Raw genomic sequence first — 19,113 nt, 5'->3', positions numbered from 1 at the left:
GTTCCAGGAGCTGGAAGGATGTGTTTTCAGCAAGTTGTGAAGGTCATTTTAGTGTTCAGTAACCTGAGGTGCTAAAATAAGGAGACTAATTTCTCCAAAAGGACGTTAACTAGTCCTTTCTGAAAATGGGCAGTGTACATCTTTTAGCAAATGACTGTATGGAGTTACTCAAAGTGTCCTAGAGTTTTGGAAGGATATCAAAAATCCTATAAATGTCATTCTGCATTTAAATAAAGCTCACTGAGTTGGCACATTATATGATTGTTCCCCGGAATTGATAAACTGTGAGGTTTCAGATCAAGTTGGGAGCACTTTCAAAATAATAAACTGTGGTTATTTCTGCTTATTAATTATGCAAACCTGGTAATTAAATTACCATTGCACCTGATTTCTCTTTCTTCTTTTTTTATAGACTAAAATTCTTGGTGTTTTCTTTATTTCGTCTCAAGAGTTCCTGTCCAATGCTTATGTTTTGGCTGTACTCTTATTTTTTGCCCTGCTGTTGCAAAGGACTTTTCTCCAAGCATCATACTATGTTGCTATTGAAACAGGAATAAACTTGAGAGGCGCAATACAGGTAGCCAATATATTATTAATTAACCTGTTTTCATACAATCATATGTGTATTTGTAAATAAAAATTATAATTGTAGTCATTAAATTCTGAAACGCTTCCCTCCAGAAATGTATTGAATGTAACCGTTGCTGTTAAAGATTGTGTTAACTTAGACCTCTATTCTCTTTCCTCTGCATCTTATTTGATGATTTTATGTAAACATTTGTAACATCTAGTGCTGTATTTCTTCTTACCTTTGAGCATTAATTTGCTGACAGTAAAACTGAACGTAACTTTTGAAAGAATTTAGGTTGTGAACTACACTTCTCCCATCTCAAAGGTGTGTTTTTGTAACATCCTATGCAAATAATACAGCTTTAAAATGTTTTGTAAATATATTTTGGACAAAAGGATAGGTTGTATTTCCCAATGCATGGAGTAGTGTCTTATTCCATGGGTCGTGCCACAAAATCTGCCAGGCATTGCGGAGTCTAATTACTGAACATACGTAAGACTGGTAAAATGGAGTCCGTAATCATTGTATAACTGCAAACAGCAGATCAGAGTTTTATGTCATATACAAAGATCTGTGCCTGGAAAGGAGAGAATTAGGTGTAAGATTTCAATGCGATATTGCCGCATGCACTGGCTGAAACCTACCCTCTGACAGCTTGAAAGCCAGCCTTATAAGTTACGCTACTTATCCACTGAACTACATAGATCCTGTGAGAGTCTGCATGATGGATGCTTTCAATAGCAGCGTAATTGTTTAATCTTCTTTTGATCTTACACTTGGAAGCACTTGTCAGCTGCCAGACCTCTGGATTCTGTCCATTGGTTTTCCCTTATTAAAATGAAGTACAAAATTCCTAAAGAAATAAAATTTTGACCCAAAATATATATAAAAAAACTGCACATCTTTTATCAAGCAGAAGAGCTGCAACTAACTGAAAAATACATGGACCACAGCAAGTGTAAAAGGGGAATTGCTGGAAAATACCGCTACATTCCCATCAATTTTGCTTAAGAAAAGCTTTGTGTTCTCTATCTGGGCCTCTGTGTAATAACCAGCACAATGCTAGCAGTTGGACTGTTCAAATTGGAAAATTTCTAGCCATCAGTCTAAGCAGCAGAATTAGTGTTAATGGCAGTTTCTGTGCCAGTATTTTCGTACAATTTTTTGCCTATAATTTTTCAATTTTCTTTAAACTTTTTATCTCTCTTCCTCCCCTGTGTAAACCTGCACCTGTTCAATGTGTCCTGTATGACTTTATGCTTCATGATGGACAGTTGGCACTTGATCCGAAGGCACTTACTGAATCAGGGTGCCTCCTGTCAGCTGAGTCTCATGACTGCAAAGCATCACCGTGTAGCCTTTTACCAAGCCAGCTGGTAAAAGTACACTTTCATCATTGTGTATTAAGTTATTTTTATACATGGTGCCTCATACTGTGCTAGAGGCAACCACTTAATTTGGTACAGAATGAGACCTGTTGCATGAGTTGTCTGTGAATTAAACTGTGATGGGACTGAGGTTTCCAGCCACAATGTAGTAACGTTCTCAGCCAGGAACATGGTTCTGAGGTTGGATGGGACCTGCATCAATTGCCAGAGAAAAATAAGGATTATAATATATTGACCTATTATGTACTGAATGTAATAATATTTTATTAGCACCAGTTACAGCAAGGGCACTCTGTGGAGAAGCTGGGGGTATAAATCACGGTTGTTAATACAGTTCTTGGGCCTATGGGGCAGTAAAGGTTTCATTTTCTTACTGATCCACACGGACACAAAAAGGCAGTACTTAGACAACCATTATGTACCTAATCGCACTGTGCTTTTCATGAGTGAAAAACAAGACAGTAGCTTAAAATTTTTCATCATAACACGAACGGCCAAACTTTAAGCTTTTCATTCAAGTTACTCGGAGTGTTGGTTTCCCTCAGCATGCTGGACTACGCCTGTGTTTTAGATGGAGCTAGAAATCTTATTTTATTTCTATATGCTAACACCTTTTGATCTCTCTTCCAGACGAAAATATACAATAAAATTATGCAGCTTTCAACCTCTAACATGTCTATGGGGGAGATGACCGCAGGCCAGATCTGTAACCTGGTTGCCATAGACACAAATCAGCTGATGTGGTTCTTTTTCCTCTGCCCTAACCTTTGGGCTATGCCAGTACAGGTAAGGAGATTGAACGTACTTTTGTTATTAACATGCATCAGTCTGTAATGATTGATTGCCTATGAATTTTATGAAAGTAGAGATATTAAAGAAGTTAAAGAATAACTTGAAATAAGATTCAAGCTGTTAATATCTAGAAACATTGTATGTAATATATTTCACATCTGTGACAGGACTCTAGGTATTTAGGATTGTATTAGGATCTTGACTGCTGCCAAACATGCCCTGCATTTGTAACAAGAATTTATAGGTGCAGCAGGTTATGTTATTCAAGTGCATTCATTTATTACATCAGGGGAGTTAACTGGGATGTATTGCAATCATTTGTCTTCTGAATCCTAGCAGAAGCAAGAGAAGTAGCAGTTCATTAAAAAATATGATCGTTTAGAGACGATCCTTTGGACATCTCTTAAAACTACTGCTGCCTCATGGATGACAGATTCTAGCATATGAAATTCCACAGATTCATTTGTTATATGAAATGATTTTGCTACTTTATTCTCTCTGGTGTCTTTGGTCTCCTGTCTCTAAATACCACTCTCATCCCTTCAATCTCCTTTCCCATGTGCATGAAACGGAGCAGACCACTGTTCTGAGTCATGCTCAATCGCCTCGTGACTCCTGGTTCCCATGTCCTGTAGCCTTGTGTAATGCCCAGTGAAATACAACTGTCTTATCAAGCCTTTAAGACGAGGAATGCAGAGTCCCATCTCAGAGTGTACTTTCACAATTGATTTAAATTAATTTTAAGCCTGTTCCCTTACCGAAACAGGAGTTCGTATGCGATGTCCAAGATGGTATTTTTACCTCCTTCATTGTTCCAGCTCTATAGATTGTGCGTTGTGTCACATGAGCTTGCGGGGAGCTACTGAAAGACTAATCTGATCAAAACTAGTCTTTTTTCAGTGATGCAGTATTCCTCTGAGTCTGTGTAGTGGTGAATCTCACTGGGCGGCCACGTTTACGCTAGTAAGAAGGTAGACCACAGAGCAGTAAGAGGTCAGAGCAGTCTCAGTACAACCTTGGATCATTTTTCAAAGTTCACACATACTGAAACGGTGGAAAAGTGCAAATTACTTAGTTTGGAAGAACCAGTACTTAAACAAAACCGTAGAAACCTCCTACACTTCCATTTAGGGATGTCCTGAGAAAACTGACAGTAAAGCACATAGGTTAATCTGATATTAATACACTACCCTGCAATTCTTTCTGATTTCTTTCAGCTACTCAGTGTATTTTTGTTGAGAGTGCTTCAATGCGAAAAGTAAATACAAACAAAAGAGGCAGCAGAGCTTAGATTAACTCAGTATATTCTAAAAATATCATTTAGCTTCAAAAACATAATGAAAACACCATTGTGTTCATGTCACAAAGGTGGTCTGGTTCCAGCACTATGCAGAGGCTGATTTGGCCAGTGTGGAAGTCGGAAAGCTGCAAGTAATCTACCCAGCAGCTTTGCATTTTGGGTTGCCTGCTCTTGCCCAAAAATGAAATAATTTTTGTGAGACACTATATGGACTGCAGCTGGCAGATCGTATTTCCAGTCAGTTTCTAGCATGGCTTTAGGAGTGTTGCTTAGGAGTTCTGTGTCCATCAACATCCTGATACTAGTGATTTTCTTCTATAAGATGTTGAGCATGTAAGAATATTACATTGAAAACCTGGGGATGGGGAAGAAAAGCCAGCCATTCAGGTGATTATATAAATTATATGAATGTCCTTCAAAGAGTAAGGTGCTAGACTGCTGGCCATCAGGAGGTCTGGATTTCTTTTCTGACAATAAAGATACATACTAGAATTGAGTGGGTTGTATAGCTGTTGCTGTCAAAAACAAGAGGTTTTGGTCAAGCTGCTACAGATCAGATGAGCAAATCCTCCTTTCTGATGGTCTTAAAATCATCTGATTGCATGATAAGCCAGATTAACTTCCTAACCTGGAAAAAAGCCCTGGTTTAACTATTTCCCCTGAATTTGTTTTTTTCCTCACCAAGGAAAATACTGGGGCGGGGCAATACACGTCCTTCTTCATTGCCAGTGATAGCGAGTTCTTGAATGTGTCTTGTGTCCTCTTGTGTAGTCTCAATCTTTGGGGAGTATTTGTTCTCTGGAAAGCCAGTTGGTGTCCTTTTGAAATACTCTGGGAGTCTTCACACTTTTGCTATATGTGTTTGAAATCTAATATGTTACCATATGTCTTCTAGTACCTCTGTGGTAGTGAGGGGTAGATTGCTTCCGAGACTGCAGTAGGACATGGAGGCAGAAGAAATCTGTCTGAATCTCTGGTAAAACTCTCGCTAACCCCAATGAGAGTTGTGTAAAGCCTCAAATCAGGAGAGTGAGCACATTAAGATGTAAACAGTCAGCAGCTTACTAACTGATAGCTTCTTTTAACTGTGCTTTCATGCCTAGGGTTTGCATTTACTCTACATGTGAGCTGTATATAACTATACCTGTTAAAATATAAGATTTTAAAACATTGTAGTCGTGTATACAGGTCATAGTGTGGCTGCATTCATACAGTATAAATACATTTACCTCTCTCTTGTGCAGGAGTAACTGCATTGGGGTATAGACTAGTTTTCCTGATCTACTCTGGAGAGGCTTGTATGCCAGTTATTAAAAATATTTTTACTTTCTAGAATTAAAAAAGGGTGATGAATATAGCAATTACCAGCAGGAATTTTTCAGAAAGAAATTTGACTTATTTTTTAGCATCAGGATGGTTTCCCTGAAACTGGGGGTGGGGATGGGGAATGGGAGCCAGGTTATTTTAAAGTGGGGGGAAAAAAACCAATGCTCGAGGAACGTGCTAATATTGATTTCTAATTGCAAAAGAGAAGACAACTATAATGAAAAGAAACTGATATGAAATATATGAAATATGGTTACAGGTTGGCAGTTTGTTAGTAATAATTTGAATATCAGGGTATTTTTTTATCCATGTACTAGAAGTAACCTGCAGTAAGAAGTTAGTGATTGTATGCTGCTGAAATGATTGCTGAAAGAGCTATGAGGCATTAAGAAGAGTCCACCCCTTTAATGATAACGTTTAGCGTCCAATTATCCCCTAGGCTTAGTCTCCATTGTAAGTCTGTTACTAAAACAGGCTATGTAAGAGGTACCAATTTCATGTACGCTTTTTGTAAGGCCACTCTGGCAGCTCAGTATAGAGAGCGCTTTAGTGCAACTGAGAATTAAGCCAATTTCATTGCATGTTCTGTAACAACATTTTGCTCTAATGTGCCACAAGTCATGGACTCATAAAGATTTCCTGACAGTCTTCTGAAAATGTGATTATATTTGCATTAAAATTCACCCTGCGATGGTCCTTACCAGATCAGGACTATCAGTGTCAAAGCACGCTCCAGTTTTGTGGCTGGTGCATGCATTGCAAGGCACAAATCAATGAGTCATGGTGGTCACAAAGGTTTCTCCAAAACATGTTGCCGCAACATTCATTCAATACCGTGTTGTATGAGGCAGTGAAAGCAATTACTGGATGTTCGAGAGATGGCTAATAAAAAGTTGAACAAGCTTCATTATTATTTAAAACAGGTTTTTAATTGTTTTGTAGCTCTTGACCTAACAATCAGCATTTCAGCATCTGCTGTGGATTTTGTAATTATCCTTGACTAGACAACCTAGCCATTCATAACAAGTTACGTTTTCTATACAGTCCAGATAATTTGAGCGCCATCTTTGCTCTGACTGGAGTCAACAGGAGCTTTATCATTGCCTTAAGTTACTGTTTGAAGGCCATTGAAATAAATGAAAAGAGGCCTGGGGCCGTCCATCAATTGAAAGATGCCCTCAGTAGGTTTGGCTCAAACCCTGGGAGCAAATTGAGGCCCTGTAAAGGCTTCCCCCTGCCCAGCCTCCATTTTATAAACACCCTTGTTTGATTTCATTGTGATTATTAAAGAAAATCCTGTATTCTCATATCTCTGGTTCATTGGCAGGGATAGCTTTCAGTTGTAATGAAAGGACGTTTGTCTCTTTCAAAACTGGCCACAAAGCGGTTTCTGGCTGAAAGTATTTGCTGTCTTCAATAAATAATCAAGATGAAATAACTAGAGCTATTGGTGAGCTTCTTGCTTGCGATATATATCTCTGGCAGGTAAGAGCTTTGGGATTTTGATGAAAGGGAAGCAAATTGCTTCATTATCATTTTTTTTAAAATATGATTGTTACCTTCTCAGAAATATTAATGAGAGCCTTCCCAGCTGCCAGATACTGCCCTCCAGCAGTTCAGATATTATCTACATACTGTTTATTCTTGACTGTGTAGTGTGCGGTATGATAAATATAGAATTACTTGCAATAATGCTTACAGATTTCAGCACATTTCAGATACAAGCATTCACATACTTACATTGAGAATATATTTTTTGCCCATACATGATGAACATGTTAAAAAAGTTTTCCCTTATTGTCACAATATAAAGACAATGAAAATGGGATCATTTTTAATCTATTGTGAAAACATGGAATTTTTATTGCAAAGACTGACCCTTTCAAATAGCCAGGATGGGGGACGGGGAAAGCGGCTGTGAGCTAGCAACTCCTTCAGGATCCAATAGCTAGAACAGCTTTCCCCTTGTCTATGTGAGAAGCTGAGGCTCTGTTTCTAGAACCAGACAGTCCCATAATGTCCTTGACAATCAACCAGTAGTAGGGGAAAGCAGGAGGTCGGTGTTCCACATTGATTTTGTATTTTTTAACATATCTTAACTGTAAAAGCACTGTTCAATGCTTTCCTGTATTTTGAGTGCCTAGATTGTTTGCCCATGAAGAAGCAGTTGGGAATGAATTATCTTGATCTGTAAAGACCAAGACCATTTCATGTTTTGGAGGGGAGCTCTGCCAGGGCTATCTGCCAGAGGCCTTGCATATTTTCTTTGGCTTCATACACTCGTGGATTTACTGACTTCAGATGGAAGCAGAATGCTCGTTTACTTGTCACGAAAAATTTTTAATTTACAATTGAACCTTTGCTCTTACTAGACTTGTGGTGTATATACAATAGGACTTTACTTTCATGTTACTGCATATTTCCTAAGTAAATATTGTGACTCATTTTAAGAGACAGTTTAGTTTGTCTGCAGAGAGGCATCAAAGGATTAAGGAAAAAAAAAAAATCTGTATTTTCTCTCCATGTGCCTTAATTTCATGAAAATGTCAAGATGGAAATGTGGAAACTAAGGACTCTATTTTTCTTCAGGGAAACACCCAATTCCCATAAATATGTGTGGGAATGGATGGACATATGACTACTGAGCTTTGAAATGATGGAAGATAGTGTTTCTGTGAGGGTTATGAGAGTATGCAAATATAATGAGTAGTAGATAACGCTTTAAGGAAATTTCCAATTTTTTTTTTTAATTAAGGGAAATTATGTATGAAATTTAATTTCCTATCACTAGGTCTTCTGATTAATTTATCAGCTTATACTAATAAATATATGGACTTCAGTGCTCCAGATTATTCAGGAGTCAGTCATTAGAGTAGCGGTAATTATCATTGGTAGCTTGTACATCTTTTTTGCATTTATTGAACTGCTTACAGTATCCTTTTCCATCCCGACTGTGGCTCTCCAGATACTTATTTATCCAAAGACAAACCTTTTTTTTTCTTAAGCTGTTTCTCTAACCCTTTTTTAACAGTCATTGCCAGTCTGGTACTGTGTATCCTTAAAACAGTTCCATGCAAGTTTATGTTAGAGTTTATCTGAAGTGGAGGTTCTTCGTGATATGATTTATGATGTTCCTTTTTTTTATATACTGTCAGCAATAATGTCATGTTAACATTTACAAAATCAGTTGTATTTCTAATAATATTTCATATTAGTTTCTATAATAAGCAAAGAAGCATTCCTTCTTTGTGGAAGTCCTATGTGTTGTAGACCAGTGAGTTCTGATCAAACTGGGAGATGTAATTTCTCCCCTGGTGTAAAAATGCTTAAATGTCAAAGAAGAAAAAAAAAAAATTATAAGTCAGAGAAAATGCATGCTATGTCATCTGGCCAACGGGGAAAAAATATTTAATAGTGACTGTAAAGGGAATATCTCAATGTGTTACTTGGAAGTATTTTAAAATAACTTTTAAATTTTATTTAAAGATTTTTTAATGTATTTATTTTTAAATAAAGTTATTTTAAATAGCTGTGAGAGTTACATTATAGAAGATATGCAAATCTGTACAACCTTCTTCTACTGTCCATAATGAGGAGTCCGTGAAATGGAAATTCACAGAATCCACAAGCTGGGGAGGAACACTAGGTGGTATTTGGTCCTCTGGCAGAGTATCCTGACTGATCAAACCCCACTGTGCCAGTGGTGCAGAACGTATGATGTTTGGGGGTAGGGTTAGCTGCAGTGGCTGTTGTTTTTGAATGTACTCTCCAGTTACCCTGTGTCATGGTTTAACCCCAGCCAGCAACCAAGCACCACACAGCTGCTCGCTCGCCCTCCCCCCACCCATGGGATGGGGGAGAGAATCGGAAGGGCAAAAGTAAGAAATCTCATGGGTTGAGATAAGAGCAGTTTAATAATTGAAACAAAATAAAAAGAAGAAGAAGAATAAATTGTAATGAAAAGGAAAACAACAACAGAGAGGAACAAAACCCAGGAAAAACGAGTAATACAACTGCTTATCACCTGCCAAATGATGCCCAGCCTGTTCCCCAGCAGCAATCGCTGCCCCCCCGGCCAACTGCCCCCAGTTTATATATGGGGCATGACGTCATATGGTATGGAATAGCCGTTTGGCCAGTCTGGGTCAACTGTCCTGGCTGTGCCCCCTCCCGGCTTCTGGTGCACCTGGCAGGGCATGGGAAGCTGAAAAGTGTTTGACTAGTATAAACACCACTTAGCAACAACTGAAACATCAGTGTGTTATCAACATTATTCTCATCCTAAATCCAAAACACAGCACTATACTGGTTATGAAGAAGAAAATTAACTCTATCCTAGCTGAAACCAGGAGACCCTGTGATTGCTCTTTGTGGTGCATATCCGAAGCAAAGTTATCCCAAGCCTTCCCCTCACTTTTTTTTCTTCCAACAGATAATTGTAGGAGTTCTTCTGCTCTACTACCTTCTTGGAATCAGTGCCTTAATTGGAGCAGCAGTAATCATAGTCCTTGCACCTGTTCAGTACTTTGTAGCAACAAAACTCTCACAGGCCCAGAGAAGCACCCTGGTAAGTGTCTTCAAACTCATGCATGATGTAAGTATCACCTCTGGTCATTATGCATTGGTCTGTGTTTGGAATTACAAAGCTAACCACGGACATTGACCAAGAACTGATTCTCAAACATCGGTAATGTTCAAGAATGTGAAAACATGATAAGCGTAAGCAGTAAAGATGCAGGTTTCAGTGTTTATATTTTTTCAAAAATTATGTGTTTCCCTGAAAGCAAAAAAACTTAAGATCTTTCTAACTTACAAATGTGAATGGTCAGTAATCATTGATTGAAATGGCTTTGTGCAGTCAGATGGTGCACAAATAAATGAATTGTGGAGGGCAAGCTGTCCAAGGGGAAAGGAAGCGGGAATGCTGCATCCAAACTCAGATCCCAGATACATCATAGCTTTGGAAATCTATCAAAGTGATTTATTTAAATAAGCTACAGAAAGTCCTAATTCCCACAGCATGCTCCTCAACTGGGGAGCTTAGAGGTCTGCTCAGTCGCAAGCTGTTCCTTGGTCCCTGACTTGGCTTGTCTATAATTTGAATTGCTTGCATCACTGCCAAGAAAGTTACTTTGGTTCATTGGAATTACCATGCCCAGCTGCTCTCAGCCTTATCCCCATGTTCAGTGACTGTTGCACTGCCAAGGAAGCCATATGAACCTGTAATGGAGCCAGACAGCTTGCTGAAATCTCTTCTACCACGAATCATGGGTGGTAACGAGACTTATTTGTGCACCTTCCTGTGTGAAAAGTAATGCTTTCGAATCAACACTATACACCCTTCTAGAAATGTAGACAGCATTCATCCCCATAGCATCCAAGCAGAGAGTCAGCATCACCTAGAAATTCCTGCAGATGGGAGCAGCGTGTTTTGTGCTACAAATGTCTCCACTCTGCAGTGTAGTGCAGTACGAAGATCCTCGAGCTAGCGCGAAAACTGGAAGCAGCATAAATTCCAGTTATGCTTTCCTGGGAGTATAACTTTACCAATGTATTGTGCCTGAGCCAGCTGGCCCTGCTCAGAGTCAAGGTTCCCTACAGGATCACAGCTTCTTGCTAATGCGGCCTTGCTGCTTTGAAGCCTGGCGGCGTTGTTTCCATATCATGTTGGCTGGGCAGAGCGGTGTCCCCAGTCGTAGTTTGTCTGCGTGTTCCTATCCCCTCCATATGTTGTCAGTGTGCCTGTTGAAAATCCAGCCATTGTGCTGGGCAGTAGAAGTCATGAGAAGCTGCCTTGCAAGTGATCAGAAAGCTGACAGGAGTAAAATTTTCAGCACAAGCTATATGATTTAGGAGTGCAAGCCAACAGCCTTTTTACTTGAGCTCTAGGGAAGCTTGCCTTTGTGAAAAACAACAACAAAACATCTGAATGGACAGAACTAGTAAAGTATACCTGACTGATTGTAAGGGGCTGCATAAAATTTTTGTGTGATCCTTATGTTTAGAGAACAGGTGCTTTAATTATACTCTTCAAATGTGTATGTAAATATTGCAGGAGTACTCCAATGAGAGACTGAAGAAGACAAATGAGATGCTTCGAGGCATTAAGCTCCTTAAACTCTATGCTTGGGAACACATCTTTCACAGCAGTGTAGAGGAAACCAGACAAAAAGAAATGACTAGCCTCAAGTCTTTTGCCCTTTATACCTCCATATCCAGTAAGTCTTTTCCTTCATTCTAATCCACTGTTCAGCTGAAGTGCTACTGCATTATTAGCTACTAATGAATTTACCATTTCTTTGTTGAGATTGTTTCAGTTGCTTTAGGCTCTGATCCGTACTCCTTGCTTTCCATTTAGTCAGACTTTCCATTTAATTCAGTAGAATTTTGCCTGTATGGGAAATATGCCTAAAAGAGAAAGTCAAGATTAATGCTTCATAGCATTTTTCTGGAGAAAAGCTTTTAAGGGACAAGTGTTTCACAGGCTACCTTCAGCCAGCAATATTCTCCTCTATAACATAGCATTCAGGAAGAAGCCTTTGTTGATATTCCCCCCCCCCCCGGCATTTTGCACAATGAATGTATCATAACATGTGACAGGAATTGTCTTTGCATTGAAGGTCCAACAGATGGTACTTATGCTTTCTTACTCAAAATTTTGATTTCTTATAAAAATAAGTGATTCTTAAGACCATTTCTATATCCTGGAAAGGAAAAATATGAGCATCCTGGCAATTTCATCATTCCATATCCAGATTCTTTTGTCTCATGTTACCTTTCAAGCTTCTTTAAGGCATTTGTCATCCTTTTAAAAAGACCTAGGGCCAATTGAACTCTGTATTTGAGGAGATCATATGTAACATCTATATAATTACTACTGTAATACTTCAATATGACTTTACTAATTATTTCTAAAGAACGCTGTTCATATAATCTGTAAGATATTAGTGAAGCAGAAACTTTTAGTGAGTATTCAAATGCTACAAGTGACCTGTACAAATACCTTCTAGACTAATAAGGAAGACTACACCTTAGGAAAATAACTTCCAGTCTGGTTAGTATTATTTGATTTCATTCGCCCAAGAGACGTGCAGCTGACTTTCTTCCCTGCCGAATGATCACATAGGTAATGCACTCTGGGGGAAAGATCCTGATCCCACTGAATTTAACTGATATTAAGCTGAGGTTTACCTTGACTTCTGAGACCAGAATTTCTCTCTGAGGATCCTGAGCTCTCTGTGCTTCGAGAGTAGTTTCCGTTTTGACATAAAACGGAATTTCGCTGGAGTGGATTGTGTGACCAGAAACTCCATCCTACACCCAGATCAACACAGATGGGCTCCCGGGGTTTGCACTGCTTCATGTGGCATTAAAATCTATTTATAGTCAGAGACGCAGGTTCAGCTGAAGGAGCTGTGGAGGCTTATTTGATTTGAAATCCTTACAGTATCATTTGTAACAGCTAGGAAAAGGTGTATTCATCCCAAGAGTGTACTGACTATTCTGTAAAGAAGTAGTGACATAAATAAAAACACATATTATTAAAAACAACTCTAAATACTTACTGATGTTCTTGAAACAGTGTTTGCATTTGCATTCTTGTTTTGTAATATGTGTGATATTTATGCGTGTGTAAGACACAGTAGATCAGTTTCTTAGCTGGGGTAAACCATTGCAGCTTTTTTATGTTGATGTTGCATATCATTTTGGCTTAGAAGTTGTTCCTATAGTTTCAGCCTAGGAGTTCTTTACGCCCTCAGTCTTCAATAGAAATTCACTGATCTATACAAACTTGCACTTTAGCAGACTAAAAAGGGAATATAAATATAGCAGAACTTGCCTTTTTTCTTACCAGAAGTATAATTAGAATAACAGGTATAATCAGCACAAAGCGTGTTTGCTAATATTATAGTGAACATATGATTATTTTTTTTTTTAAGAAAGAAAAAAAAAAGAATGGAAAAGGCTGGAGATGACCAAGATTTTATTTATTACTGATCAAGAGGAAGGCAGACACTTCCTAGAATGATAAGAAAGCAGAAATGAGATTTTTATATATACTTTTTTTAACATACATTTTTGAATAGACTCTGGAATTCTTTTCTAAATACACTTAGCTATTAACATGAGTGAAAGAATGTGGTTGGAGCTACTTCTATTCATGAGGAATAGATTAACATTGGATTACAGAAAATATACCTAAAAGTTTCAGGGCAGTGTTGGCTAGACCACAAGAAAATTCCATTTCAAGACTGCATGGCAATTGGATCTCATCTGCCTCGCCCCTGTGCCGGGATCCAGTTTGTATGTATATGGAATTGTTCATACGTACTAAAAGAGCTATTATAGAAACTAGCTCGTCCTATAATTTTAATGAAATGTACCCACCAGAATCACAGCTGGGTTGCAAAGTTGGTAGTGACACCTTTTGAATTTCAGCAGTGAATTCTTTAACTGTAGCAAAGAAGATTCCTGTGCAATATTTTTCATACTGATTAGTAAGGTTACCCTATGTTTGGTTTTACAGGATTTATTGTACACTATGTGTTCAGGAAAGACAGAGAAAGAAAGGAGTGGTTTTCCTATTTCTATGAATTTTTGCCTAATCTGTCAGAAGCAAAGTAACTCCAGACTTTGTCACAGGAAAATAACAGTAGTTACTATTCTAAAATACGCAGAAATGACTGAAAATGTTTTTCCCAGTTTTCAGTCTGCCTTTTTCCAGTTACAAAGTACTTTTGGCCGATTCTCATTAAACCAAAAGTCTTAGCTGCAAAATAAATTTATTTTAGAAAACATTTTATTATTCTGTACACTTGCATAATTGAAAAAATAAAAATAAAAATAAATAAAAAAACCCCAAACCCAACTAAATTCCAGTGGTTCAATAAGCTCTTATTTGTTTGCTTGAAATAAGATGTTTGAAGTGAAGTCCTTGGATGTACTTGTGATCTCACATAATAGCAAAATTCAGATCGACTTCCTGGGAGCCACCAAGTGACCCTAGTTGTCTTAACTGCAGCCAGCTTTACCAGCCCTACAGTATATTTAATATATCCAGCTTCATATTTGACAGGTATGATCTCATACAGTAGACAGCAGAAGAGCAGGATCCATCTCTAGGAAGCTTATCAGCTTTACTAGATTCCCTCATCAGATGCATTCGTAATAGCAAACTCAGGTACTGCAGCAGTCTCAAAGGCAAATTGCAAATGCAAGAATTTAACAGAATTAAGTCCATAGTTGCAGGCAGCAAGTTTCCCTTTTTTCAAACTTTCTGTGCCATAACTACCTCAAGTTTATACAAAGTGTGAAAATTGGGCAGGACGTAGAATCATTAGGAGCAATGAGAGTCTGAACAGAAGCTGCTTTGTATTCCAACACAGAAAAGAACATTTTCCTCAGAAAAATTTTTTTTTGCTCTAGGGTGAGGAGTAAACTATAAATTTCTAGGCTTTAATACATAGTAATCTTTTAAAGGCAAAGCTTTTATTTTGGAATTATATACAAAAACATACCTATATTTTCAAATAGTCCCCTCTGTCAATGAATTAGAGCTACATGAAATAACACAGCTGTTTTATTTAAGCTTGAGTACAGAGTTTACAAGTATGTTATAGGATTCATTAAAGATCATCTAAATGTAGGAAAAAGGAACACCTGAGAGCATGTTAAGTTCTTCAGGGAGTTTATGCCCAGAAAAGAATGGCCAAACAGTCAACCAGAAGTATTTGTGGGTCAAATGATGACACTCCACTTCAGATGGAGTAACTGGGGAGTGCTTTTAATGTCTGAACATTGGCTATACCTGGTAGGAAAAAAGGACAGGCATACTTCAAACAAAAAAGAAGCTGCTAGCCTCTTTCTTCTGTTACATGTGTACTAATCTTTTAATTCTACTTTTGCTATAGATTCTATATTTTTTCTCTGTATTGTTTACTTCATGAAATGAGCGAAGGTCAAAATGAAAAGTTGATGATTAAATAATATCCTCTAGGTTGTGATAGAGGGGACAGATGTGTCGGGTAAGATCGTAGCTCTGGTTCTGACTCAAGCTCCCAGATGGATAATTGGTGGTTATTTCATTCTTAACCCATATTCCTGCCCGATCTAAGAGAGACCCCTATACAGAAATGGTATTTGCTTGCTTCTCCCCATCTATATGTTTGATAACCTTTGAATGCTGTAGTGTATGAGTTATTATAGTGAGGGAATCCAGGGTACCAAGACAGACACTGCTCAAGGTCAGGGAGGAAACTGGTTCATTGTTTGCATTTTAATAACTCAAGGCCCAGCTGAAATCAAAGCTCTTCCACATTTAGGTACCGTTAGAACCTGTATCAGCCTCCTGAGTACATCCACAAAGTAGCCAAGCCTGACAAAGCAGGAGAAATTATGAGTAAATCCTCCATAAGAGTAAACTAAGTCAACGACGCAGTGCAGGGTTGCCAATCTTTCCTTACCCTTTGAACTGCATCCTGAAACCTGAGGGGGCCACAAAGCCCTGTACCTCAGAGGTGGTGCCCCAGAAGTAGGTCACAACTCGACGTACGCGCCAGTGGCTCTCCCAGGAGGTCGTGCCGCTGGGCTGTGGGATGGGGCAGAGCCAGGCGTGCAGCCAGCCTGCGGGACAGCCCCAGCGCTATGACCTGTGCAGCCTCTGCAGGGTCTCCTTTCCTCTCACTGCCGGGTACTCAAGTCACTCACCAGTCCTTGTACCAGCTTGGCCTTTCTGCCTGTCATGAGACGGAGACCTGCAGCGTCCCTTGCCTGAACTGCATGTGAGCTGACCACAGCTCAAAACCAGTAGATTAGTCATCAACCACTGCTGGGTTCTGTCTGTTCTGATGGCGTGAAGTAAACTGTAGGCATTTTAAAACAACATACTGATGTGTGTAGATAGTTGCACATTTTTCCTATCTTAAGCATAGAAAATACCATTGTAACCCAGTGCTAGTAGTATTTTAACATTTAGCATGTCTGAATGGAAATTGTTTCTAAATGTTCCTACGTGTTTTCCTTCACAGTCTTTATGAATGCAGCAATACCAATTGCAGCTGTACTTATAGTAAGTATGGACTTTTCTAAGTAGTGTTAATTACAACTGCATTTTCAAGTATAAGTGATGTGGAAATGAGGAAGGAGGAGGACAGGATGCAAACCTGCTACACAGTTGCAATTCCTCTGGGAAAGAATGGAAAATGCCCACTTGTCGCCTGTGACCAGAAGCAGCCCGGAGTATGCAGCACTCCCCCAAACTGTTAAAAGTATAAATTAAGATTCTGTAAATGAAATGCTTATGAAATATGAAGTCTTTGTATGTTTCCTTCTTTATAACAAAACACTAATGATGATGTATCTCTCTTTGTAGACATTTGTGGTCCATGCTCATCTGACAAGAAAGGCTGACTTCTCCCCATCCGTGGCATTTGCCTCCATCTCCCTGTTTCATATTCTTGTGTCTCCCTTGTTCCTGCTCTCCAGTGTGGTTAGGTCCACTGTCAAAGCATTAGTAAGGTGAGAACTGTAAAATTAATATCTTTGCTACCACCTCTCCAACTTTTGAGAATGTGTCTATTGCTCATTTTCCAATTGTAAGTTTAGAAATAATGTGGTGATTATTTATCCGTTGTTGTTATAAATTGCTTCCCAGCTTTTTACCTTGCATGGTTTCCTTTGTTGTAGCATGTGGGCCAAATTCTTTGCTGATACAGTTGTCACAAGCAATATTTTGTGGTCCACGGCTAGTACTTCATTGTGTAGAATGGGTTGAGCTATATTGGTACTGCATGCAACATATCTGTGGTAACAAGAAAGGAAGTGAAAACTTACTGAAGATTTAGTTTTGTAAATCACCCAAATGTTTCCCTCCATCAAGCACGTAGAAGGGAGAAAGGTAAGCACAGAAGCACGTGTGTTTCAGCGTGTATCTCTTGGGCTGTGCTCAGCCTCCAGCCCTCTGCCTGAGAGGTTGCCTGTTGATGGAGAGTTAGACTTAAACAAATAAGCAAGCAAACCTCCATAAAAATCAACGTTAAGTGTGAGAGTAAGTTAATGACTAAATGTCTACTGCAGACTTGATGAATTTTTATTCTTATGAATGTGTTAGTCTGAGTGTTCAAAAACTGAAACAACAACCAGTAGAACTGCTGTTTCACTGGGAGTTTGAGTATCAACAGGTTTGTGTAAAAACCTCTTAATGCTTTTCATATGTGGTGTAACTGTACCTGACTGATAGGGGAGGAAGAGAGATTTTGGGCTTCTTACTTTATTAGGACCTCTTTGTGACCTCCAATATAGCTGTCTTAAGAGCTTGTCTAAACTATGGGACAGATACTGGACACCAGCCCTTGCTTAATTGCCTTTGTATTGCTTTGGAGATGGGAAGGAGACTACAGCAGGAGGCTGAGATTGCCCTCGCTGCTTTGAAATTCCCTGACAGTGCAAAGTCACAGCTGTGTCCTCTCTCCTAACCAGCGTGAAATTTGAGAGTGTCAGCAGCTGGCAAGCAGTCTTTTGCAGCGACTATGGTAGTCCCTAGAGTCATGGCAAATTGTCATGCTAAGATTGCGGCCAGCAAAGTATCTGGGGGCCCACAGTGGCATTAGTAATGGGCATTTATTTTGGCTTGTCTAAGGATTTCTTTGTAAATGAATTGTGTGCCTGTTAACACTGCAGGAACGATTCTAAAGCAGTTAGTATCAACCATGTATTGATTGTTGCTAGCCAGGAGTTCTTCATGAGTTATTCTGTAGTTATCTTCTTGTTAGCAGGCTATTGCCTTGCTATTTGGAGTGCAGACAGGAATCCCCCAGTTCAAACTTGGTAACAAAGTTGACGTGATCCTCATAGGCCTGGCTGTATCACAGTAACCCAGGTCGTGTTCCTGAGTGCATTGCTCCATAGTGCTGCTGGTGCTACTCTAGATGTCTCTTCTGAGTACCCCATCCTTCAGTGCAATATTTTGGAAGCATGTGCCAGGTAGTTTCAACCCGTGCAAACACATGCTTGCTTAAATAGTTTGGTAAATGTGAAAAAGCAGACAGTTATTAGAAAGCTGTGTTCACGTCAAGTGAGCACAACTAACGTTTACTTGCTCTAACTGTGTCCTGCTGTTGCACCTTCCCGCTAATAAGTAGCTGATCAGTAAGATCAGCTAAAGGTAACGTAATAAACCTTGCTAAAGTTGTACTTCAGCTTGCTTTAGGCCGAGATATTCTAATTGGTTTTAGCAAGTGTACAAGGCAGCTTCTGCTGTAGAGACAGAAAGGAACTAAGTGAAGCAGAGGATGATCCAGCAATGAAACCAGCACGTAAAGGATACTAAGAGGGTGCTACTGGCTTTGCCTCTCAAGCACTTCACAACCTCTGCTCTGTTAATATTGGCTACAGTCTCTGATGCCAGATGCTGTTAAGGACAACAATCTCCACAAATAAACTTGTCAGTATCTTTAATCGTTACACATGTGCCCGTGCAAAGCACCTCTGTGGATTGTCATTGACACTATCAGAACAACTGTGCGATTGATTCCAGTGGTAAAACAGATTTAAAGGTTCTGTTCCACATAGAGTCCCTGCAAACTTTCCAAGTTCTGGGGCTAGGGTGTTTGCTTCTGAGAAGGAGGACAGGTGAAAGTCTTTAGGAAGCTGGGAAATTCTGTTATCTCTCTGAAAATTTTTTTTTAATGTGTAGAGTGTTTGTGCCGTTGAAAATTAAAACTGAGCGGCCAATTGAT

General features: G+C 39.1%; 1 protein-coding gene across 2 annotated transcripts in view; it reads left to right on the top strand.

Annotated features, from left to right (window-relative positions):
• ABCC8 (ATP binding cassette subfamily C member 8) overlaps positions 1–19,113 on the top strand; it is an 81,886-nt gene that overhangs the window by 18,911 nt on the left and 43,862 nt on the right. For both annotated transcript variants that reach the window (XM_087745660.1, XM_087745661.1), the window contains exons 7-12: positions 413–577; positions 2,590–2,745; positions 9,810–9,944; positions 11,433–11,595; positions 16,405–16,445; positions 16,749–16,894. In XM_087745660.1, coding sequence (XP_087601786.1) covers positions 413–577; positions 2,590–2,745; positions 9,810–9,944; positions 11,433–11,595; positions 16,405–16,445; positions 16,749–16,894 — 806 coding nt within the window. The remainder of the gene's footprint in view (positions 1–412; positions 578–2,589; positions 2,746–9,809; positions 9,945–11,432; positions 11,596–16,404; positions 16,446–16,748; positions 16,895–19,113) is intronic.

Source organism: Nipponia nippon, unplaced genomic scaffold, assembly GCF_047370975.1.
Source record: "Nipponia nippon isolate SJK-2023a ecotype South Korea unplaced genomic scaffold, ASM4737097v1 scaffold_10, whole genome shotgun sequence".
NCBI classification, from domain to species: domain Eukaryota; kingdom Metazoa; phylum Chordata; class Aves; order Pelecaniformes; family Threskiornithidae; genus Nipponia; species Nipponia nippon.
Note: the sequence above shows the minus strand (reverse complement) of the source record. Positions and strands in the feature narration are given on the sequence as shown.